Source organism: Eptatretus burgeri, chromosome 9 (assembly GCF_056783735.1).
Source record: "Eptatretus burgeri isolate ZD-2024b chromosome 9, Ebu_testis_v1, whole genome shotgun sequence".
In the NCBI taxonomy this organism is placed as follows: Eukaryota; Metazoa; Chordata; class Myxini; order Myxiniformes; family Myxinidae; genus Eptatretus; species Eptatretus burgeri.
The window spans coordinates 34,822,826-34,848,193 of NC_140969.1; the positions used below are offsets into that span (position 1 = coordinate 34,822,826).

Here is a 25,368-nt window from a genome sequence, read left to right on the forward strand (position 1 = left end):
AGCAGCGCTTGGAATACCTCGGGCACATCATCACGCCGGAGGGGCTGTTGAAAGGTCCTCGGAAGGTGGAGGCGATTCAGCACATGCCACCGCCTCGCGACAAGACGCAGCTGCGCTCGTTCATTGGTATGGCCCAGTATTACCAAAGGTTCGTGCGCGGGCTAAGCTCACAACTTGCGCCGTTGACGCGGTTGCTCAGAAAGGACGAGCGCTGGGCTTGGGGGCCTGCACACCAGGCGTCGTTCGACCGTGTCAAGCGGCTGCTCACAGAGGATACGGTCCTCGTGCACTACAAGCCTGCGCGTCCGCTCCTATTGGCATGCGACAGCTCTGCATATGGCATCGGGGCAGTGCTCTCCCACAGGATGGACGATGGTTCCGAGCGGCCTGTTTGTTTTGCATCCCGGACCCTGTCCACAGCAGAGCGCGGATATGCCCAGATTGAGCGTGAGGCTCTCAGCCTCGTCTGGGGTGTGCGGAGGTTTCATCAATACCTGCTGGGGCGGCATTTCACTTTGCAGACGGATCACAAACCACTTCAATTCATCCTGAGACCCGAACGCGGGGTGCCGGTGGTAGCAGCCGCGCGAATACAGCGGTGGTGTCTGTTTCTGGGTGCTTACGAATATGATATTCAGTTCCGAAGCACCGAGAAGCATGCTAACTGCGACGGGCTCTCACCCTTGCCGTGTGCGGAGGGTCCAGCTGCGTCTGAGTTGGCTGACCGGGTCGATGTGTTCGCGCTGGGCCAGGTCCAAAGCAGGCCGGTCACGGCCAGGCAGGTCGCGGTGGAATCGGCTCGTGATCCGGTGCTTGCCCGTGTCGTCCAGGCGATTTCTACGGGGAATTGGAGCGATCTGCCTTCGACACCGGCATTTCAACCTTTCACGTCACGCGCATCGGAGCTGTCGTTGGTCCAACGGTGCGTAATGTGGGGAATGAGGACGGTGATTCCACCGAGGTTCAGGCAGCGGTGTTTGGAAGAACTGCATGTCAGTCACCTTGGCATCGTGAAGACCAAGAGTCTTGCTCGTAGCCTGTTGTGGTGGCCGGGGTTGGAAAAAGACATTGAGCAGTTGGTTAAGCGTTGCGCCATGTGCCAGACAGATGCTGATAACCCGCGTCGGGCTTCGGGTCTCTGGCCTGTGCCAGACCGAGCTTGGCAGAGGGTCCATGTAGATTTTGCGGGACCGGTTAATGGCAAAATGTTTTTGATTGTGGTCGATGCATTCTCTAAATGGCCGGAGGTTGTAGTAATGCAGCATACATCAGCAAACATTACAGTAGAGAAACTGCGGACGATCTTTGCTAATAAAGGGTTGCCGGAGATCCTGGTCTCTGATAATGGTCCGCAGTTCATCGCAGGTGTATTTGATGAGTTTATGCGCCAGAATGGTATTCGACATCTAAGGTCCGCACCGTATCATCCTGAGACGAATGGCCAAGCTGAGTCGTTTGTCAAGATGTTGAAGCGGGCTTTGCGTAGGGGGGGTGTTGCACCTGTGCAGACGGTGGTCGATGTCTTTTTGCTCCATTACAGGAACGCAGTTCATCCTGTCACGGGTGATTCGCCTGCCATTCGTCTCTATGGACGGGCATTGGGGTCCAGGCTGGATTTGCTGCGACCTGGAGGGTCGGGGAGTGGGGCGATGTCGCGTCCGACGCGGCTGCGCGGCTTCGAGGTGGGGCAACGGGTAATGGTGCGCGATTATTTCCACGGTTCCAAATGGGTGCCGGCGGTGGTCTCTGTGGTGCTGGGGCCGGCGAATTGCATGGTGCGGACTGATGGTGGGGATGTGTGGAAGCGGCACGTGGACCAAATGCATGATCGCTGTTCAGCGTCGCCCCCCCCACACCTCCCCGGGCCGAACGATGCGGGACCCCCACCGGTAGTATCGCCGGCACCTGACGTTGTATCGCCGGGGCTGGTTGGGCCGACGCCAAGGGGGTCTTCACCTGATGCCGTCCTACCCGGGGACGTCGGGCAGGCTGGGCGGTCGGGGGTGGCTGGTGTTGCGGAAAGTGCGAGTCCGGCGAGGGTGTCACCTCGACCGAGCCGGGAGGGGTCTGAGCCTGGACTGTCTGGCGGCGCTGCCCATCAGAGGCGGGTCAGGGTGCGGCCGCGGTACTTGGAGGATTATGAGTGTTGATGGGTTTCAGATGGTCATGTTGTGATTGTCCGTTCATTGTGTGACGGGTCATTTTACGAGGGGAGGAGTGTGCTGTGTCACGTGATTGGGTTTTCGTATATCATGCCTCACCCGCTAGGGGTGGCAGGAGTGTACTTCTGGTCGCGCAATAAAGCGGAGTTGATGCTGGCGCGCGTGCTTCTTGCGTCCCACTGCACCTCGTACACTCTAGCAAGCTTGTCACGAGTCCTTCTCTGCTTTTATGCTTCTTCTTCACCTCAGCTTTCTTTTTTCCTCCTCCCACAAGCCTTCTCCCCCTCCCATTGGTCCACAGCCGATGAGGCGGGGGCACGACATCACTCGTGGAAATTGCCACACCATTCTGAGGGAGGTTCCAACTAAGGCCCTGCCCCGCCCTTTACGAGCCCAAAGCCGAAACGAGAGCCCACAGCTCCCTCCTCCGTGCAGAAAACACCTAGTCGCACCATTTTGCGCTGTGCCACGCACACACGAGAAACGCTGGACCTCACCGGCCGTGCCAAGCGCCAAGCGCCACAAACATGCATGTGAAACGTGACACGAGCAAGCATGCGAGAGCACCCAATGAGTTTCCAATGTGCGGATGGAGGGAACCCAGAAAGGAACCCCACACGACCGAGGGATGACTGAATGGCCACGGGATTGAAGGTAAGACCAATGGGGTGAATGAGGAATTCTTGAAAGGATGTTTGATGGAGGGGAAATTATTGGTGGACTGTTGAAACGGGATGATGGGGTCACGGAGGGATGATTGAAAGGGACAGGGGGATTGAACAGAATGATGGTGTGAAGGAATAAAGATTGAAAATAACAGAAGGGGAGGAGGGAAGACATCACACGGGACAAATACAGTCAAGCCAACGCATGCCCGCCAAAAAACCTTTTGACAAGGGACCAAGGGCTATCTATACAAAGACTAATGAAATAACTGATCCTCAGGTCACCTTTGTGTCCATGTATGTTCTCCCCCTGGGGTAAGTTTTCCAAAAGCATAACATTGGCCCCTCCCCTTGCTGGACTTGACCCAAGTCTGCCAGCTCATGCGCACATATCAGGAATGGTTCCCTCCAGTTCAATTTATCTCACCTATCCCCCCCCCCCCCCCCCCGAGTGCAACAATGCATACATGTTCCCGCCTTTGAAAAGAATGTCAACTTATGCGTTGGATTATCTTGCTCTAACTCATTCACACAAGACAGTTCTAAATGCAGTTCTGTACCAAAACACATACCAGGTGGCCTTCAACATTTTCACAATTATTTACACACTTCGCAATGGTTTGGTCCCTGGTACGGAAATGGAAAACCAAAAAACATCCGCTCTTCAGCCCTCTTATGGGTAACAGTTGGCCATAAAATGGTCCTTTACTGTTGAAGACGGTGCTCAAGGGGACATTATGGGGAAGAAAAAATAAATAAATAAATAAATAAACGCAGGCAGGACCACGTGGCCGGACGTCGGTGGCAGCCTTCATGACCCACGTGGCCTACATTACACGAAGAGCTTCCTTGGCCTGGAGGGCATCATCGCAGGGTATGCTAATCTCTGTATTGTTCCAATTTTTGCATATGTGCTGCCGAAGAACTTCCGGCATTAGATATCCCCATCGCTTCACACCTTCCCCATCCATTTGCCTCCGCATTCTCCTGTATATTTGTGTGAGGTGATGGAGGGAAGGAAAGACTGCTTTCCTTTTCTCCATTCATTACTTTTATTAAATTTCCAAGTCCTTCTTGTTTTATTCTTTGCTCCTGAGTGAATAACGGCAAAGTCTTTTGTGCAAGTAAGATTGAAGAAGAATACGTGTTATGGTTAAATTTGCTCTTAATTGTAATTGTATGGTCATCATCAGTTAAATATCAAACGGAACCACCTTTCCATATAATCTTTGTCTCTTTGGCAGAGTCACCGGACCAAAGCCTCTGTGTTGGAGGCGACGCTTTGGTGTGGACTGTTGTCCAATGGAGATCAGCGGAATGCATGTCAAACTCACGTTTCGATTTTCCCAACTGGTCACATCACGTGACTTCTGGTTGAATGGTTTGCATTTGCAGGAACAATTGACTGAGTGGCAGATGGATGGTTGTTCTGTGCGGATTATGCGGTTTTACCGTGCGAGACATAATCCGTGGCGATGCTCACCATAACAATCAGGAGGTGCGTCTGATGTATGTATGTGTAACACGCACACGCACGCACACGTACACACACACGGAAGAGCTATGACAGAACAAAAATCAGAACACAACAAAGGGAACAGGAGGAGAAAGGGGAAAACACCAACTGAAGGGTGGAGGCAGAAAGTAGACCGAGATGGACAACCATGGGATGCAGGTAACGAGTGGTAAGGGAGAACACAGGATGTGGACAAGATGGATACATAAGAAAATTTTTGGGAGTGGTGTGGGTGGTTTAACAGGTGAAGAAAACATCATGATTCTGGATGGGGGGTGACTCGAGGTGGTGGTGAACAGGGAGGGAAGAACGAGATTGAAGAGAGTGAGGAAAGTGGTTCCAGAGGCGGGGGAAAAATATTTAAAAAGAGGTATAAATTAATGGAGGCGAGAAGTGATTCTGATTTTAGGCAGTTTCACTAACAGGAGGATGCTGGTGGAACACATACATCCTGCAGATACCTGGAGGAGGGGGGTGGACAAAGCACAGAGAGGGCAGAGGGTGCAAGTCCAGGAATGAGGCGGAAGAAGACAGAGAGACCACCGACCTGGCGACGATGGCGAAGTGATAGGCCCATAGACTCAGCTTCATCGCGAGAGATTCCAATAATCTTGAAAGCTTTGGTTTCCACAGCATCAAACTGAGCAAGATGTAAGGCAGGGGAGCCAGCCCAGAGGGGAGAGCAGTACTCCATCAAGCTGTGGATGAAAACCTTGCAGGTAGATAGGAGCTCACGTGTGCTGGAGAAAAGTATTCTTCAAATACCAAAGACTTTAAAAATTGTACATGCTGCTTCCTTGCTCGACGCTCAGCAATTCAAAGGATAGAGCATGGACAAACGTCCATCCATAGGGTGACAACGACTGTGCAGGCTTGATGGGCCTAATGTCCTCCTGCGTTGAAGTTCCTTGTAACTCACATGCTTGCCAGTCAATCAGTGCACTCAGTGTCTAGTCTCCAGTACTCAGCACTCAGTGCACTCACTCATTGTCTAGAGTGCCAAATACTGCTTTGGGTGCTTTCCAAACACCTGTTTGTAAGAGTAATATACGTGGCAGTTGCATTTACAATTGACAGGAGAAACAAATAACTCTCAATCTCACATATACTAGATTGCTGTCACAATTAAATCAGAGGGGCAGCAAAGATCCTATTTCTACTGAACACAGCAACCAATAAGAGGGAATTATTTTGTTTTGTATTCAGCCTGAGGCTGCTGGTTGCATCATTACTGGAAGCGTGGCTGTGCCGCTGATGCAGTGCCACGTTTCCAGTAACTTTGTAGTCATTTCGCTGACTTCGAAAGGATGACAGGCTGAGTCAACCCACAGTGGTTGGAACTCAAAAGACCCAAGATCTAAAGGGCAGGCACCTTAACCGTTAAGCCAACACCAGGCTTAACATGGAATGAAGGTAATCAAAATGAGGTTAAAAGACATCTAACCCAAATTTCTACAGAAAACAACATTTTAGGTAATCTCAGTGTATTTTGTTATGTTTTTTTTTCCAATTTTTCTTTTCACAGGACAATACAATCTCATCGATGAACATTTGACACAGAAAGAAAATAAAGAAAAAGCAAAAGTGTAAATCACGAGATGTTGTAATTGCAACTTTATCAAAATGTTCATATCCTCGTACCGCATTATAAAATGTACAATGAAGTGGGAAATTCAACTAAACTTTACTAAATATTCCTAGAAAGCAGACATATTCTGTTTGAAGCTTTTTTTGTTTTGTTTTTTTTTACACTTCAGGACTCGTCTCATATGTCCGCTGCCACTGATATCAATTCAGCCTGGGAACTCTTCCACAGAAACCTGCTCTCTCTTTTGCACAGATTCATATCATCTTGTCTTCAGTTATCTTTCCCATCATCCCACCTTTGGTTTTCTGAATCTTGTGGTGAGGCTGTTGCTTTAAAACAACTTGCATTATCATTATCCTCCTGGAAGGTAAATCCGACCAAAGACAACCTCAGATCATTCCAAAAAGCCAGCAACAAGCATGTGTGTCTACCCTCAAGAGAGCAAGAAAATAACATCTCTCCAATTTCAAGAATGAACTTTCAAACTTATCTCCCTCCTCAAAAACTTGGTGGCACCTCTTCAAGTCAGTCTATGATGTGTGCTCCCCTTCCATCCCTTCCCCCACTTCAAATGGTACCATAGAAGCTCGAATGCCTCAATTTTGTGTTTGCTTCAAAATCTTGTGTCATCCATCTATCCATCTCTCCCAATCTCTCCCAATCTCTCCAAATCTCTCCCCATCGAGCAGTTGTGTGTCTTTTGCACGTGAAAAGGTGGAAAAATTTCTGGAAACCCTCGACTCTGACTCTGCAACTGGACTGGACGGCATCAGCTCATGTGTCCTAAAAATCTTCTCTGCTGCTATTGCACTTCTTCTCTCTGCCAGTTCACCCTGTAATTTACCACATGTCATCTTCCATCTGCTTGGAAATCAGAAAACATCACAGCATTACATTAAAAAGGTGCAAAAACGGATCCCCTTAACTACAGACCAATCAGCTTATTTCCAATCATCAGCAAGTTCAAGAAATCCATCATCACAGTTGATATAAAACCATTCCTTTGCTCCCACAGCTTCATCTCAGCTCATCAGTTCAGAGTCAGACAAGGTCACTACCTTGGACATGTTGCTTCTACTCTCCCAACAATGGATGGAGGCACTCAATGTCACACAATAAATCCGGGGCATCCCTCTGGACACATCTCGAGCTTTTGATACAGTCTGGCATCCTGCTTTGCTCTCCAAACTGTCTACCGATGGAATCCAAAGCCAACTCAACTCTTGGATTACCAACTTCCTCCCCTCTTGTTGCCAACGTGTGGCTCTCAATGGAACCCTTTCATCTCCTCTCCTGTCCAGACTGGAGATCCTCAAGGCAGTGTTTTTGGCCGCATCCTATTCATAAACTTCATCAATGATCTCACCGACTCTGGAAAATCCTCTTTATCTCTTTGCTAATGACTCCACTCTCTGCTATGACATCGCTCATCCTTCTGATAGACAAGCAGCAGCCTCTTCCCTTTCCTCAGACCTCGACAAAAATCACAAACTGGTCAAACACAATTTTGCTTATATATCCATATTGTCCACCTTTTGCATTCACCCTTACCCCTCATTTGTCCATCTCTATCTTTCTCCCTCTACCGTGCTGTTGGATCCCCCCCCCCCTTTCTCCAGCCGTTCCCTTCGTTATGTTGTGTCCTGTATAATCGCTCCTGCACGAGCATACACCATGTTAAAAAAGAAACAAATAATAATAACAAGCCGGTAGGCGGCGATGGCTCGCCGAGCATGGAAACTATAAGATATAGAGCAAAATGGATGTCATATAGCGGATAGGGAATCACCTTAAGAACATAGATATCAAATCTCATCCAGTTCAATCTACTGATAACTAGTCAGAATCCATTTGATTGAAAAGTACCGAAAATGCGGTTTGAAATCAGAAATCCCCAAAGTTCGAGGGGGTGCTGTGGGTGAACAAAGATCTAAATCGAAAATCCGGCTCGATCGTTTGTGCACAATATATTCCAGACGATTAGTGTGAAATTTCATGACCATCCGACTATAACCCGAGGAGGAGTAGCATTTGGCGTGAAGGCACGTCCAGCTCTCGCATATTATCGATTTTTGCACTGATTGACCTTTGACCCCTGACCTAAGCAAAATCGGTCAATATGTCCTGAGGAAAAGTTGTAGTACTCATTGAGTACCATTAACCTGCAAAGTTTCATTCGTACCGTTGCACTTACCTGGTCTCTAGGGGGCCTTCAATTTTCGCCAATTTTCACGCATACCCTAATTGTAGGAGGCGCTGCGGATAAAGTATTCCATATATCACAAAAACCGGAATATATTTGATAGAGCATCACCTGTAGATCATTCGTGCCAAATTTCATAACCCTACGTGGGATAATGGCTTTCGGAATTGATTTCGCGTGAACGGTACCGGTTTTGAAGGTTTTTCGGTTGTTGCTAGGGAACCAAAGTGTCCCTAGCAACCATCACAATTTCCAAAGCACTTGGTCACAAGATGTACCTACCACCCAAGTTTGGTCAAAATCCGCCCACGTTTATTTCCAATTATGCTGATGACAACCGGACAAACATCCAAACAAACAGACAGAATTACTGACAATAAGGGTCACCTATTTCGGCGACTCAATAATAATAAAAAGCACTGCCCTGTTTTGTGTCATTTTTCAGTAATGATCTTCTGCGATTGTTGTGGTCCAAAACTAATTTCAATATGACATCAAACAGAAGATGTCTGCTTTCTAGGAGTATTTAGTGAAGTTTAGTTGCATTTCCCACTTCATTGTACATGTGGAAATGTGGCACGAGGATGGAAACGTTTTGATAAAGTTGCAATTACAACATCTCGTGATTTTGACATAATATATGAAACAACTAGTTCATCTTAAGTGGCTACAATTAGTACACCCGTTCTGTGGGGTAGGCCAAGAGAGAAATTTTGACTCGCCTAGTCCTAAAACAGAAGGCCAAGGCCTGACGTTTGACTGAAGTGGATTTCATTTGAGTAGGAATTTGTACTTTGTCGAGGGGGTCGGTGATAATCAAACCCACTCTTTCCAAAGGATAGCATGGGATCTTTCATATCTACCAGATTTTAATGCAAGCAAATGTTTCCCACCCCACCAACCCCCAAAAGAATGGCACACATCTTTCACATAAGTAGGCCATCGTGTGCAGCACCATGGTCATGGGTGAGAATGCGCAAGAGGAAGAATGCTGGATACAAGCTTTAGCACAAGCAAAGGGCTGAAAGAACAGGAAGGGAAAACCAGAAATGAAAGAGCAATGCAACAAATAAACAGAAAAATTGATGGTGGGAGAGGGGAGAAAACACAACAATCTGGAAAGGAAGTGCTTGGCGAAAGTTAATGAGGGAAGAAAAGATCATGAGTATGGATTGGTAACGGTGGGGAAGGGGGGGGATGAGTGGATACAACCTAAGGAAGAGGTGAACATCCATCTTCAAGTCCTGGAAAGAAGAACCAAAATGAAATGACTGAAGAAATTGGTTCCACAAGCAGATGAAAAGAAAAGGAATGAGTGCATGTAAGCACTGATCCCAGATTTTGGGAACAAAACAGAAAACAATCATTTGGGTGGCAGACAAACTGTTGTTCTTTGCAGATTATGCAGTTTTACCGCACAAGACATAATCTGTGGCCGATACCCACCATTACAGCCAGGAGGTACAATTTGAATTTAAACGACAACTGTGGTCATCATTGGTTGGAGATTTATATGGTATGCCATCCTGATGAGAGTAAATAAGCTCAAAACTCAGATAGGAGGCTCAGTTTGATGTTTACCCAATGGTAATAATAAAAACTGTCTTTTGACATGAGTGGTTGGGCCTGTGCCCAACCAGGTCAGAGGTGATGCTTTGGTGTGTGCAAGTACAGGACTTGGGGGAGCACGTGTGTGTGTGTGTGTGTGTGTGTGTGTGTGTGTGTGTGTGTGTGTGTGTGTGTGTGTGTGTGTGTGTGTGTGTGTGTGTGTGTGTGTGTGTGTGTGTGTGTGTGTGTGTGTATGTATATATATATATATATATATATATATATATATATATATATATATATATATATATATATATATATATATATATATATATATATATATATATAGCCAGCCTGTCTGTCTGTCTGTCCATCTATCTGTTTGGGGAGGGGCTTCTCAGTTCAGGGCGGGGCTTCCCACATTCAGGCAGGGGCTTCAAAATCAAAGCCCCGCCATTTTGTTCGTTCCATATAGACTCTTTTGTGAGGCTCGCACTTTCTTACACTCTCATGGCTTTATCTTAACTCCAATTCACCCTCTGATTTCTTTTTTTGTCGTCATTAAGATGGTTCAAGTTTCAGTTGCAGCAAAAGGTGAGAAAATAGGACGAACACTGGCATTTATACAGAAAAATGCATTCTAAAGCCGATTTCAATGTACCTGGTCAGACGCGATGTGGGGAGGGGGAGTTATCATCGTTATCTTTTGAAGAAACAAAGGTATATTTTGATTACAACTCATGCAAATAAAATGAAGAAGTGCATGTCAGCAATCACAGCAACTGTCTATTAAACACCGCCCAAAGGAGGTACGTTTCCATAATGCACAGGAAAAAGAAAATCTTTAATATTAAAAAATATATAATCATTTTGGTTTTTACATGACTTTAAGGTTGAATCATGTGCAAGGACAGGATTTATAAACAAACTATTTTACACGTGTCTGGAGATGTAATCCACATCTACTCTGTGAAATAAATAAATGTTAGAAGGAAAATTCCCAAGAGATTTTTTTTTAGTTCATATTTTACAAGTTATGTACACGTACACTTTAAAGAAGTTTATTTTAAATCTTCAATTAAAACAAATAAATAAACCAATGTCACCCGCAGGGTGACCCGTATCTTGCCTAAAGGTGACCACGTGTGACTTCTTTAAGGTCACACTGAGGTGAACAGAGCTGCTATCCACCAGGAGCGACTCCTTGAGGAATATCTGCCTACGAGAGATTCCGATGAGAATCGTTCTACAGAGTAACCATGAAAAATATGCTTTTGCCTCATAACGTCACCAAATGACATCATAATGTCTCAAGCTTGACATATCTAGAAAGCACTCATCGAGGTGTTCAATTTGAGGTACTACACGATATGGTTCCTAAAACTTGAAAATTTGACCTTGGGGTCAAATATGTTTGACCTGAGGCGCTAACCATGAAGGTCAAGGCCAATCGCCACCAAAAATTAATCAGCTGAGTGCCCGACCATGAACTATATTCCCATGAAGTTTGAAGACGATCCGATCAAAATTACTCAAAAAATAAGGGTTTCGTCGACTCCCCTGATTTGCGACAAAGTGACCTTGACCTTTGACCTTGACCTTCAAAATGTTGTGCACTGAAAGGGACCTCTATAGGCCTCTGATATGCGAAGTTACAAAAATTTCCAATGATAACTGTGCTCTGCAGAATTTTTTTATATGTGATTACAGACAAACAAACAAAAAAATAAAAATAAAAAAATAAAAAAAAACATACAAGCTGACAAACATATCTTGCAAAAACTTTGTTTTGGCAAGATAATAAATGAATAAAATGTCCTTTTGTATGCTGTACATGAACGAATAGAGCAATTTCGGTTTTCACAGGACAGAACGGTGTAATGCCAGTTTTCACTGCTCACAACAATTTTTCCCCAAGGACTTTTCTTTTCTCCAAACACAGCCATTTCAGATATGTGGGATTTATAAACAAACTGTTTCACATGTGCGTGGACATGTATTCACACACACTATGTGAAGTAAATAAATTGTGGACATCACATCATTTCTGGTTCTGATGAATTGTCAGTACCTATTTTGGAAAATTCTACGTGCAGCATCCAACTCAAGATGTCCAAACTTCATACACGTCGATGCCCATAGGATTCGCACGGGTGCCCTGCTAATATATTTGTATTGTCTGTCTATCCATCTATCTATCAATAGAATCGGCTCCACCGGAAGTAACCAGATCATGTTGCATACCATTGGAACCCTCTTGGCAAATGGAGATTCAAGAAAACATTTTTCAAACATAAAAGGTAGGGTGTTTAGAGTGAGGGGGGGGGAGCCCCCAATTCTGTTATTTGTAAACATGCATCATATAGCACCACCCGGTGGTGGGCAGTACAGTATTACAAATCATCTTCATATCGATATCACCAAGCTCGTAATTATAGCACCCAACAACCAGACTCGAAATGTTGTCTATCTCGAGTCTAGACTCTAGAGGCACTGCAAAAGTCATTATTGTGTAGTCTTGCCTGATGGTATCATATTAGTAGTGACTGCTTTTTATTTAATACTGGCAGGAGAACCTACCCGGCGTTGCCCGGTCTATTTTATGTAGAGGCCTAAAATAAATCCCTGCACCTGCAAAGGAATATCTTTTTTTTTTTTTTTTTTTTTTACAAAAAAATTAACAAACAAATAAATACAAAATCAGTATTTTTTTGATCAATGAAGTGATTAATTAATTATTTAATTATCGATTTATTCATTCCTTATTTATTTTATTTCTCATCTGGACAATATCTCAGGAACCTTTTGAGCTCGGTAGCTGATATTTGGACACCGCAGTTACCAAGTGATTTGGATATATATATATATATATATATATATATATATATATATATATATATATATATATATATATATATATATATATATATATATATATATATATATATAGCCTGGTGTTGACTTAGTGGTTAGGGTGGCGGCTTGGGATCCCAGGGTCCTGAGTTCAAGTCCCGTTGGCTCCTGAATTAACACCAGGAGGTTGACTCAGCCTGTCATCCTTCCGAGGTCGGCGAAATGAGTGCCAGTGTACTAGTCCCGGTGTATGCCCCGGTTAGAATAGGTGTACCATATCCCTGTGTGTCGTAAGAGGCGACCAGGGTTGGCATCAGGAAGGGCATCCGGCCATAAAACATTGCCTCAAGAAAAAGCCAAACCCCTGCACAGCAGGGAAAAATGGCTGTAAAAAAACGGTCTATATATATATATATATATATATATATATATATATATATATATATATATATATATATATATATATATATATATATATATATATATATATATTTATGGATTAATCAGTTAATTATTCATTTTTCGATGAATTCCAGGACTTAATTTTCAAAAAGTTACAGATTCGGATGAAACAGTGGGGGTTTTGGTGTGCTCTTAGCCAATTGATAAAGAAATTAATTAATTAACAATTATTATTTATGTGCAATTAATCAATCAATTATTGTACACCGCTCCCTCCAAATTCCGTCTCCATACGCTGCACGACGGCACGGCATCGGCGGAGGCACCCTGGCAATGTCACATTTATTTATTTGGCATGGGGGCGGTGGTGTGTGTGTGTGTGTGTGTGTGTGTGTGTGTGTGTGTGTGTGTGTGTGTGTGTGTGTGTGTGTGTGTGTGTGTGTGTATGTCTGGCTTCCTTTTTGGGACAACGGTGCAGTCATTGGTCTTTATTTTGATTAGAATGTATATTGCAAGTCTGCTAAATTATATGTAATTAATTAATTGGAATTATACATAGTACCAGGCTGTATTTTTCTAAACTCTAAATTCCTTCCACACGAAGTGGTGGTATTTAATTATAGTAGGGTAGGATAGGATGGGAAGGTTCGCCATACGGTCCTTTCGAAAAATCAAAGTGAGTGATATTTGCCAGATTTGAGATATTTTCGAAGTACTGGACCAGCTCCTCATTCTACCAGGGGCTGCAGCAGGGGAAGAGGCTGTTACTTGCCTATCTGAAGGATGAAGTCATCAGCAAAAATTAAAGGATGGTTTTCCCAGAAAAAAAAAAAAAATCAAGAAAAAATGTTGATGAAGATAAGGAACATGACTGTACCTGAGACTCCTTTGCAGGACTTTAGCCTCGAAAGGAAGAGGAAATGAGAGGATCGCATGAAGAAACACATACTGTCTACGACAGTGGAGGAATTCAGCAAGCCATGACAAGAGCTGGTTTTAGATGCCATGGGATGAGAGTTTGGAAAGAAAAGTGGGGGTGTCAGACTATGTCAAATGCTTGAGATATATCAAGAGATTGAGGGCCACCATCCATTGTTGGGAGAGTAGAAACAGCATGTCCAGGGTGGAGCGACTAGAATGGAACCCAACTGATGATCTGATATCAAGCCGTTGAAGAAAAATGAGGATTTGTAGGTCACAATGATGGATTCCATGACTTTGCATGTCATTGGAAGTCAAATAATGGGCTTGTAACTAAGAATATCCGTCTTGCACCATGTTTGTGCAATACAATGACATTGGCAGACTTCGCAGTGGACACCAGAAAGTTGCGCTGCATCTCACATCAAGCGGTCCTTCAGATGTGGATGCGTAAAGCCAGGTCTCCTGGCTGCGGACATGGCCCTGTGGTATCTTGAAAAACAAAAGGTCAATGTGTGCTGGAACCATGGACAATATCCTGCCAGGGGTTAGCTGTTAGGATGACCTATGGTGTGTAGAGGGTGGCAGAACAGAGCATGGCAACCACTCTCGTGACACGATTCGTAGGTTGAACGACCGTTTAAGTTTCCTGAAAGATGGTAGTTTGGTTTTGCAGTGCGAGGAAATTCCACAAGAGGTCCCACTATACGAAGTGTCTGCAAAGAGTGAAAGCTGCAGTAAAATTGTGAGTCAGAGCTTGTACAACAACAAGTCAAACGGAGCATTCATCAGATAACCATGACTCAACAATAGGAAATTGAATTGTTCCTGATGCAAAAGCTCATCAAATGAGGACAAATGTGAATTAAAACTTCTTTGGTGAATAATTAATAAAGCGAGTTATCAATACCAGGTGTTGGCATGATGGCTTTGCCTTACAACCACAACCACATTACCACCAGTTCTCCCTCAACACCTCCCACCACAAATCCCAAAAGAGATTGTGTGAAAGTCACAGATTCCACACAAAATAAGAGTATTTAAAAATGATTGTCCCATGTCCCTTTCTCCATCGCCAGGTGCACTCTCTTCCACTATTTCATCATCCATCTATTCGTACGTTCTACAAACACCTCCACAAAGGAACTTTTCCTCCCGCAGGATGGCATCACAACCCCACCTCAGGAAATGCGAAATCGCTTTTAGTTGTCGTTCATAGATGGCCTCACTATGGTGCTGACGAAAAGAAACCATTCCAGGCTGGCTGGTTCACTCAGGAGGTCACCACACTTCGGTGACATGTTTAATGACCCGAATGGAAGCTGAAGTGCCACCATGGCGGTACCTCTTTGCTGCAGGATGATATGGTACAATTGTCGTCAGCACCCATGGTATGTACGCTCTGTACATACCTGGACTGCGTACAACACAAACCATGATAACCTTTAGATTACAAGCTGGCTGTCCTGTCCACTTCTGCATCTTTACCACCTTTACACATCGTTTGAGAATCATGAGCAAAATTAGAGAAAGAATCAAAAAATAATCCCAGGGAATCTCGTAAAATGGAAACATTCATCCTTAAAAATTGAAGTTCAGGAATAACATCAATCTGTTGCTGTTACATGCTCACACCCCTCAAACCTCCCCCACCCACCCCACACCACACCACCACTCCTCCATCAACCCCCCACCCACCGGTCCTTTTTATTTGCACCCACCTCAATCCTCCCCCAGTCTCCTGATGCATTTTACACACACCCACAACTCACTCTCAATCCATGTTACTTGCAGCCAAGACCCCTCCCCCTCTCCCCTCCACCATGGTCCCTGTTACTTGCAACCCCTCGTCCCTTTTACTTGTGCAACCACCCCCATTTTAATCACCCCCCTATTTTACTTGAGTCCCCCCAACCCCACCACCCATTTTACTTGGACCCCACGTCCCCACCCTTGTGAACGTTCCCTTATATCTATACATCTCCGCCCTCCCCGAAACCCTGATCTGTACCACCACCGCACCCCCAAGCTCCCTTTCACCTGTACCACCACCGCACACCCAAGCGTCCATTCACCTGTACCACCACCGCACCCCCAAGCTCCCGTTCACCTGTACCACCACCGCACCCCCGGCTCCCTTGACCTGTACCATCACCGCACCCCCGGCTCCCTTCCAGCTGTACCACCACCGCACCCCCGGCTCCCTTTCACCTGTACCACCACCGCACCCCCAGGCTCCCTTTCACCTGTACCACCACCGCACCCCCTGGCTCCCTTTCACCTGTACCACCACCGCACCCCCGGCTCCCTTTCACCTGTACCACCACCGCACCCCCCGGCTCCCTTTCACCTGTACCACCGCACCCCCCGGTTCCCTTTCACCTGTAACACCACCCCACCCCCGGCTCCCTTTCACCTGTATCACCACCGCACTCCCAAGCTCCCTTTCACCTGTACCACCACCGCACCCCAAGCTCCCTTTCACCTGTACCACCACCGCACCCCCGGCTCCCTTTCACCTGTACCACCACCGCACCCCCAGGCTCCCTTTCACCTGTACCACCACCGCTCCCCCCGGCTCCCTTTCACCTGTACCACCACCGCACCCCGGCTCACTTTCACCTGTCCCACCACCGCACCCCCGGCTCCCTTTCACCTGTACCACCACCGCACCCCCCGGCTCCCTTTCACCTGTAACACCACCCCACCCCCGGCTCCCTTTCACCTGTACCACCACCGCACTCCCAAGCTCCCTTTCACCTGTACCACCACCGCACCCCAAGCTCCCTTTCACCTGTACCACCACCGCACCCCAAAGCTCCCGTTCACCTGTACCACCACTGCATCCCCGACTCCCTTTCACCTGTACCACCACCACACCCCGGCTCCCTTTCACCTGTACCACCACCACACCCCCGGCTCCCTTTCACCTGTACCACCACCACACCCCCGGCTCCCTTTCACCTGTACCACCACCACACCCCCGGCTCCCTTTCACCTGTACCACCACCACACCCCCGGCTCCCTTTCACCTGTACCACCACCGCACCCCCGGCTCCCTTTCACCTGTACCACCACCGCACCCCAAGCTCCCTTTCACCTGTACCACCACCACACCCCCGGCTCCCTTTCACCTGTACCACCACCGCACCCCCGGCTCCCTTTCACCTGTACCACCACCGCACCCCCAGGCTCCCTTTCACCTGTACCACCACCGCACCCCCGGCTCCCTTTCACCTGTACCACCACCGCACCCCCCGGCTCCCTTTCACCTGTACCACCACCGCACCCCCCGGCTCCCTTTCACCTGTACCACCACCGCACCCCCGGCTCCCTTTCACCTGTACCACCACCGCACTCCCAAGCTCCCTTTCACCTGTACCACCACCGCACCCCAAGCTCCCTTTCACCTGTACCACCACCGCACCCCAAAGCTCCCGTTCACCTGTACCACCACGGCATCCCCGACTCCCTTTCACCTGTACCACCACCACACCCCGGCTCCCTTTCACCTGTACCACCACCACACCCCCGGCTCCCTTTCACCTGTACCACCACCACACCCCCGGCTCCCTTTCACCTGTACCACCACCGCACCCCCGGCTCCCTTTCACCTGTACCACCACCACACCCCGGCTCCCTTTCACCTGTACCACCACCACACCCCCGGCTCCCTTTCACCTGTACCACCACCACACCCCCGGCTCCCTTTCACCTGTACCACCACCACACCCCCGGCTCCCTTTCACCTGTACCACCACCGCACCCCCGGCTCCCTTTCACCTGTACCACCACCGCACCCCCAAGCTCCCTTTCACCTGTACCTCCACCACACCCCGGCTCCCTTTCACCTGTACCACCACCGCACCCCGGCTCCCTTTCACCTGTACCACCACCGCACCCCCAGGCTCCCTTTCACCTGTACCACCACCGCACACCCAAGCTTCCATTCACCTGTACCACCACCGCACCCCCAAGCTCCCGTTCACCTGTACCACCACCGCACCCCCGGCTCCCTTGACCTGTACCATCACCGCACCCCCGGCTCCCTTTCACCTGTACCACCACCGCACCCCCGGCTCCCTTTCACCTGTACCACCACCGCACCCCCGGCTCCCTTTCACCTGTACCACCACCGCACCCCCAAGCTCCCTTTCACCTGTACCACCACCACACCCCCGGCTCCCTTTCACCTGTACCACCACCGCACCCCCGGCTCCCTTTCACCTGTACCACCACCGCACCCCCGGCTCCCTTTCACCTGTACCACCACCGCACTCCCAAGCTCCCTTTCACCTGTACCACCACCGCACCCCCGGCTCCCTTTCACCTGTACCACCACCGCACCCCAAGCTCCCTTTCACCTGTACCACCACCACACCCCCAAGCTCCCTTTCACCTGTACCACCACCACACCCCCGGCTCCCTTTCACCTGTACCACCACAGTACCCACCTTTTCGCCTCGGTGCCATATCCGGGAGTGATATCGTGACAGAACCTTACAATCGAACGTTCCGTTATCGGGACCGGGTCTGCTCTTGCCCGCGGCTCGTCCCACGGAGACTCCCTCGACTCCCAACACCAGAACCCGCTCCTCAAACGGCTGCGAAGCGGGACTGCAGGACAGCACGGCCTCGGTCTGCGGCATGGCCTGGGACAAGCGCGATCACCGAGCACGTTCGAACTATTCGGGTCCTTAAACGGACCGATCGATGTCTAGAACCCGGTAAACACCGCGACCTGACGGACGGACGAAGAATCCTCGCACTGTCGGTGCGGCTCGGCCGGCGCGCCGTCCCGGTCTCGGAACGCCACGACCGCGCCTTTCCCGGGATGCTCCTGGTCGGTACCGCCCAGAGTAACAAGCAGCATGGCAGTCGCAGCAGCACCAGCAGCAGCAACAGCAGCACGGTTATTTTTATCCGCGGCACGGAGCGCGCAGGCACCGTGCGATGGAAACAACAAGATCTCCTCGCTCCACCACGGAATTCTCTCTGATGGCACGTTTTACCGGCAAAACATCACTCACTCACTCACTCACTTACTTACTCAATTACTCACTCACAAACTCACTTACTCACTAACTCACTCACTCACTCACTTACTCACTCATTCACTCATTCACTAACTCACTCACTCACTCACTTACTCACTCACAAACTCACTTACTCACTAACTAACTCACTCACTCACAAACTCACTTACTTACTCAATTACTCACTCACAAACTCACTTACTCACTAACTCACTCACTCACTCACTTACTCATTCACTAACTCACTCAATTACTCACACTCACTCACTTACTCAATTACTCACTCACAAACTCACTTACTCACTAACTCACTCACTCACTCACTTACTCACTCATTCACTCATTCACTAACTCACTCACTCACTCACTTACTCACTCACAAACTCACTTACTCACTAACTAACTCACTCACTCACAAACTCACTTACTTACTCAATTACTCACTCACAAACTCACTTACTCACTAACTCACTCACTCACTCACTTACTCATTCACTAACTCACTCAATTACTCACACTCACTCACTTATTCAATTACTCACTCACAAACTCACTTACTCACTAACTCACTCACTCACTCACTTACTCACTCATTCACTCATTCACTAACTCACTCACTCACTCACTTACTCACTCACTAACTCACTCACTCACAAACTCACTTACTTACTCAATTACTCACTCACTCACTAACTCACTCAATTACTCACTCACTTACTCAATTACTCACTTACTCACTCACTCAATCAATTACTCACTAACTCACTCACTTATTCACTCACTCACTAACACACTTACTCACTAATTTACTCACTCACTTACCCACTTACTCACTCACTCACTCGATTATTCACTCACTTACTCAATTACTTGCTCACTCACTCACTTATTCACTCTCTCACATACTCACTCTCACTCACTCACTCACTAACTCACTTACTGACTAACTCATTTACTTACTCACTCGCTCACTCACTTACTCACTCATTATTTTCTCACAACTGAAAGCACTCTCGTTAATTTAACCACAAAACTTTTACTCATACATACTCACTCCTGAACCTGTACTCATTTACTTAACCACTCACCTCACTTCATTCACTCACTCACTTACTCACTCACAACTGATGGCACACTCATTATTTCAACCACTAAACTTTTACTCATTCATATTCGTTCCTGAACCTGCACTCACTCACTCACTTACTCACTTTCTCACTCACTCGCTCACTCACTTACTCACTCATTATTTTCTCACAACTGAAAGCACACTCATTAATTTAACCACGAAACTTTTACTCATACATACTCACTCCTGAACCTGCATTCATTTACTTAACCACTCACCTCACTTCTTTCACTCACTCACTTACAACAGATGGCACACTCATTATTTTAACCACTAAACTTTTACTCATTCATATTCGTTCCTGAACCTGCACTCATTCAAATTCGACTCATTCATTTCACGACTGAAGTTTCATTCATTCAATCGCTCCTGAACTCATTCATAAAAACACTGAAGTTTTACTCATTCAAATTCGATTTACACATCTGTTCCACATCTCCCATTACGGTTACCTCACCCAGATTGAACCTGAGGAGAATCCCCAGTAAGTTATTCATCTGGTTGAGTCGTTGAATAAGTGACTTGTTTGAAGAAGTCCCATGGAACTCCGCACTGGCATAAAAATGACTGGGATGTCAGGTTTCTTGGGATGTTGAATGGTAAAATGCCAAAATTACCACACCATTCCCGGTGGGACAATCAGCTGGTCTTCTGGTACCAGGCTGGCATGACCTCTGGTACCGGGCTGGCATGACCTCTGGTACCGGGCTGGCATGACCTCTGGTACCGGGCTGGCATGGCCTCTGGTACCGGGCTGGCATGGCCTCTAGTACCGGGCTGGCATGGCTTCTGGTACCGGGCTGGCATGGCCTCTGGTACCGGGCTGGCATGGCTTCTGGTACCAGGCTGGCATGGCCTCTAGTACCGGGCTGGCATGGCTTCTGGTACCGGGCTGGCATGGCCTCTGGTACCGGGCTGGCATGGCCTCTAGTACCGGGCTGGCATGGCTTCTGGTACCGGGCTGGCATGGCCTCTGGTACCGGGCTGGCATGGCTTCTGGTACCGGGCTGGCATGGCCTCTGGTACCGGGCTGGCATGGCTTCTGGTACCAGGCTGGCATGGCCTCTGGTATTGGGCTGGCATGGCCTCTGGTACCGAGCTGGCATGGCCTCTGGTACCGGGCTGGCAGGGCCTCTGGTACCGGGCTGGCAGGGCCTCTGGCGAATATCTTCTCCAACAATGCGATGTGGTCCTGACATAATTTTCGGTTTTTGGCGCAGGGTTTTTAGAATGCTGTTGGGTCTACCTTGGACCTGAGAGTAGTTGTTCGGCAAACTAATCCACCCTTTCTTGAACGGTAAGAGGAACTTGAGGTTCCCTTCTGAGTTGGTCTGGACCCCTCGTGTCATGATGTAGATGAAGTGTCAGTCGTCGACAGATATGGCCTCAAAGTAATCCTGTCGTGTTTCTGTGTTTCCGTGTGTTTCTGTGTTGTGTGTTTCTCTGGAGATGCCAATTATGGTCGCATTGTTCTGGCGAGGTGTCAAGAGAATCTTTTTTCACATAGATGTGATTTCCACATATTTCTGTCAGGGGTGTGTCGGGGTGTGCTCGAAGGATGATGCGATTAACCGAGGAGTGAGCTTTACCTTCTGCACTTCTCATGCACACCTGGCCAGAGATGGTCCAACCAAGGTCCGTGTGTTGGGCCCATGGTGTTCCTCTCAGCCCTTTTGGCGATTCTCGGACTTTGAGAGGTTCCAGACAGTTTCTCCCGATGAGGATGATGATGATGATGATGTTGACATCCTCCCTTGGCTCTGGAACTTTGACCGCCAATGGTCTGAGGTGGGGAAACTGCAAACACAGGTCCGTAGATGGGATCTCGCTCCTATTACTGGGGATGTGGCGATTCTCGTTGATCGTCGACAGTCGTTACCGTTTTCAAATCTTGGGCCTCCACTATCAGGCCATTTGCACACGTCTTCCTTCTACTATGACTCAATGTCTGCTGCAGGTGAAGAGCTCATCGATCGAGCAATGCCGGCCCAGGAGGATTTCGTGAATCAAGTAGCTCTGGATCTGTCAGACAAGCATTAAACTGGTCGTCAAGTATCGTGTACTCGTAGATGGAGTTCGAGGGGTGATCTTGGTAATTGATCTTGCAGAGCACAATCTTGGAACAAGATCATGTTGAAGGACATGTCAAGTGCATGGTGAATTTTGTGTTCGCCTCCGTGGTTTTGGAGTTTTCCTCATGTTTCTCATTCTTGGTCTTCCCACCATCTCGTCTTGGAATTTCACACATGAAGGATGCATGCTCTTTGCTTTTGCATGTCGTGCACTGTACTTCAGTGTTACAGTCCTTAAATCTGTGGTTGTCACCACACTTGGAGAAAAGACTTTTGGTTTTGAGGAAGTCCTTCTCTCTTGGATGGGATTCTGACTGATTGGGGTGCACTCAGACAGAGGATTACCCAGCTTGTCGTGATATCAACAATTTCTTGTGACTACTGGTCTCGGTTCCAAATTCCCAAGGATAGACGTCAACAAGACACAAAGGGTGGAATTGAGACTTCTGCATGTTCTCCACTTTACTGTCATCTGAGAATTCTGTTGGCTGGATAGGTTGAACTCGGGATCATTATGCATTATGACCTTTTCTCTCAAGATTTTGGTGAGTATGGTTAATGGTGGGTAGCTGCCATTTGTCATCTTCTATTTTGAGATGGCTTTCTCCAATTATTGTGGATATTAGGAGGTAGCTTTTTTTAAAATCAGGTGTAGAATGTGCAAGTGGTTGAGGATGCTGAGGCCAGGTAAATCATCCATTTGTGCAATGGTGTCTGTACACAAATCTGCAAGTTCCAGAAGCCAGCAGTTTTCATTCGCCTTGAACTTTGGGAAACTCATGAGTTTCTCAATTACTTGAGTGATAATCCTTGTCATATTCCCAAACCTTTGTTCAAGCTCTTTCCAAGCTTCTTGCTAGGAGTCCTCGGGATTGGAAACGGGGTTCTAAGCCTGGTCGACCACAGTCTAGAAAGAACAATGCCAGGGTTGGAACATCATCGGGTCGCCGTCGTATTCTGAGCACTCGTATTCTGATACCTTTTCTGGGAAAATTATTTTCGTGGGATTGGTGGAGGGAGGGGAGGTCAACTTTGTTTTGTGTACCATACAGTCGAAAAAAGAATAGGAAGAGCAACAAAAAAACAAGCAGTCATAGACTGGTACTTTCGAAATTGTCAACTTGACCTCTGACCTTGTCTAATAAAAGCTCTCTCTCGAGAAGGTAGCGACGCAAACCAGAAGTTTCTACGATGATTCTGTACCAAACCATCAAAAATCGAATGTTTTGGATGTTTGACCTCACTGTGACCTTGACCTTTGACCGATTTTGACCAAAATCAAATCAGCACTAGCCATGACCCTCCTGAATCACGTGGTGTAATCTGACATTGGTAGCTTCTTCCGTTCTCGAGTTATCTGTACCAAACCATCAAAAATCGAATATTTGACATCACTGTGACCTTGACCTTTGACCGATTTTGACCAAAATCTAATAAGCACTTGCCATCACCCTCCTGAATCACGTGGTGTAATTTGACATTGGTAGCTTCTTCCGTTCTCGAGTTATTGTGCCTACAAACAAACAGAAACGGAAGTCATCAATATACTTACGAAATCTAAAAATTGAAGTGGACAAGAATATAATAGCAACAACAGAACAGGAACAATGACCTAAAAATCCAATTAAGTGAGCAAGTGGTGAGAACAGCAGCTGTACATCGCAAACGACACTCCAGCTGCTGACGTTTTTCCAAAATGGAAAAAGTAAATAAAACATCGGAATTCAGATCTTCAGATATTATCTTCAGTCTATTATGTCTAAGCAATATAATAGTCTGAAGATAATGTCTGAAAATGCAAAACTAAGGCAAAAACGATCAAGATAGAAGGCCTATTGTCATACCACCGGGAGTGGCGCAATACAGTACACATTTACACGAGAATTTGCATCGCCACCACTACGACCACACACACACACACACACACACACACACACACACACACACACACACACACACACACACACACACACACACACACACACACACACACACACACACACACACACACACACACACACACACACACACACACACACACACACACACACTTCGGAATTCCCAGGGAGGGGGCAAGCCAAATAGCGACATCCTTTGTCTTATGAGTCATGACGAATCCTTATGGATATGGACGAATCATGACGAGTCATGACCTGACCTGTGTCAGGTCAGGTTCGATCTGTGACCTGCTACAGGTACCATGTAAACCTGTACTAACCTGTTCCATGGTCGGGTTGTCGGCGACTAAACCGTCTCCCCCACCAGGTTTTCTGGTGAGGAGGGTGTTTGGATATGGACACCCAGCAGGATTAAAAACAAAACCTGTCAAAGGGCGGAGGAGCTCCTGGTGAGCCAACGGCCATCCATATCTAGTGCCCAACTGTGTCTGCGGACGTCCTCCTGCAGTTGGGTCACTTCTTATTAGGAGGTTGGTGGCAGGATTTGCACTCCGGCCACCGTAAAACGCTTCATTCCGCAAAACGCAAAAACGCAAAAAAATCTGAAAACCCACTCCGTGGGAGTACCTCCTGTGCAGCTTCTCTTCGCAGGGCAGCTCACCGGATGACGGGATTGGGGCAAAGCCTTCGGGACCCCCAATCTTTGATAGGAGGGAAACCACGGGGTAACATCCCTGGATCAGATTGCGGGAGAGTGTGTCGGAGTGGTGCTGAGGTGTCGTCCACCAGACGGCGGTCTCCTTGGGTTAACCTGAGGCGGTCCCTTCGGGTGGGTGCCTGGAATGTCCTATCCCTAAGAGAGGATGATCACCTGTCTCTGTTATCATCTGAGCTCAAGCGTTTGGACATCGGGATTGCAGCTCTCTCTGAGGTTCAGAGACCGGATTGCGGCGAGATAATGGTGGGTGGTTACACCTACTATTGGTCTGGTCGCTCTGATGGTTACCATACCCAAGGAGTTGCTGTAGCTGTGTCCAATAAGCTGACCCCAATGATAATTGAGGTAACACCGGTCAACGAGCGTATTATGAGATTAAGGATTCGCCACTCCTTAGGTGTCATTTCCCTGGTCTCTATTTATGCTCCGACTGAGGCGAGTGATCTCACCGTGAAGGACACATTCTACGCCACACTCGAGTCTGTGGTTGATCAGTGCCCCAGACGAGATACACTTCTAGTCTTGGGGGATTTCAATGCATCGACTGGAACTGATAGGGATGGTTATGAGGTGTGTGTTGGTCCCCATGGGTCTGGAACTATGAACCAGAATAGCACTAAGTTCCTTGACTTTGCAAGAAGTCATGGACTTAGGGTG

General features: G+C 47.4%; 2 protein-coding genes across 5 annotated transcripts in view; one reads left to right on the forward strand and one right to left on the reverse strand.

Annotated features, from left to right (window-relative positions):
• Window positions 1–18,596, reverse strand: part of LOC147019880 (sarcolemmal membrane-associated protein-like) — a 204,523-nt gene extending 185,927 nt beyond the window's left edge. For all 4 annotated transcript variants that reach the window (XR_015061559.1, XM_085894680.1, XM_085894682.1 and 1 more), the window contains exon 1: window positions 18,313–18,596. Coding sequence is in view for 3 of the 4 variants with exons in the window: in XM_085894680.1 (XP_085750806.1) it covers window positions 18,313–18,507 (195 nt within the window). In the remaining variant the exon portion in view is untranslated. The remainder of the gene's footprint in view (window positions 1–18,312) is intronic.
• A 128-nt stretch (window positions 18,597–18,724) lies between these two features.
• Window positions 18,725–25,368, forward strand: part of LOC147019882 (protein DENND6A-like) — a 45,268-nt gene continuing 38,624 nt past the window's right edge. The window contains exon 1 of the mRNA XM_085894691.1: window positions 18,725–18,859. Coding sequence (XP_085750817.1) covers window positions 18,812–18,859 — 48 coding nt within the window. The 5' untranslated portion in view covers window positions 18,725–18,811. The remainder of the gene's footprint in view (window positions 18,860–25,368) is intronic.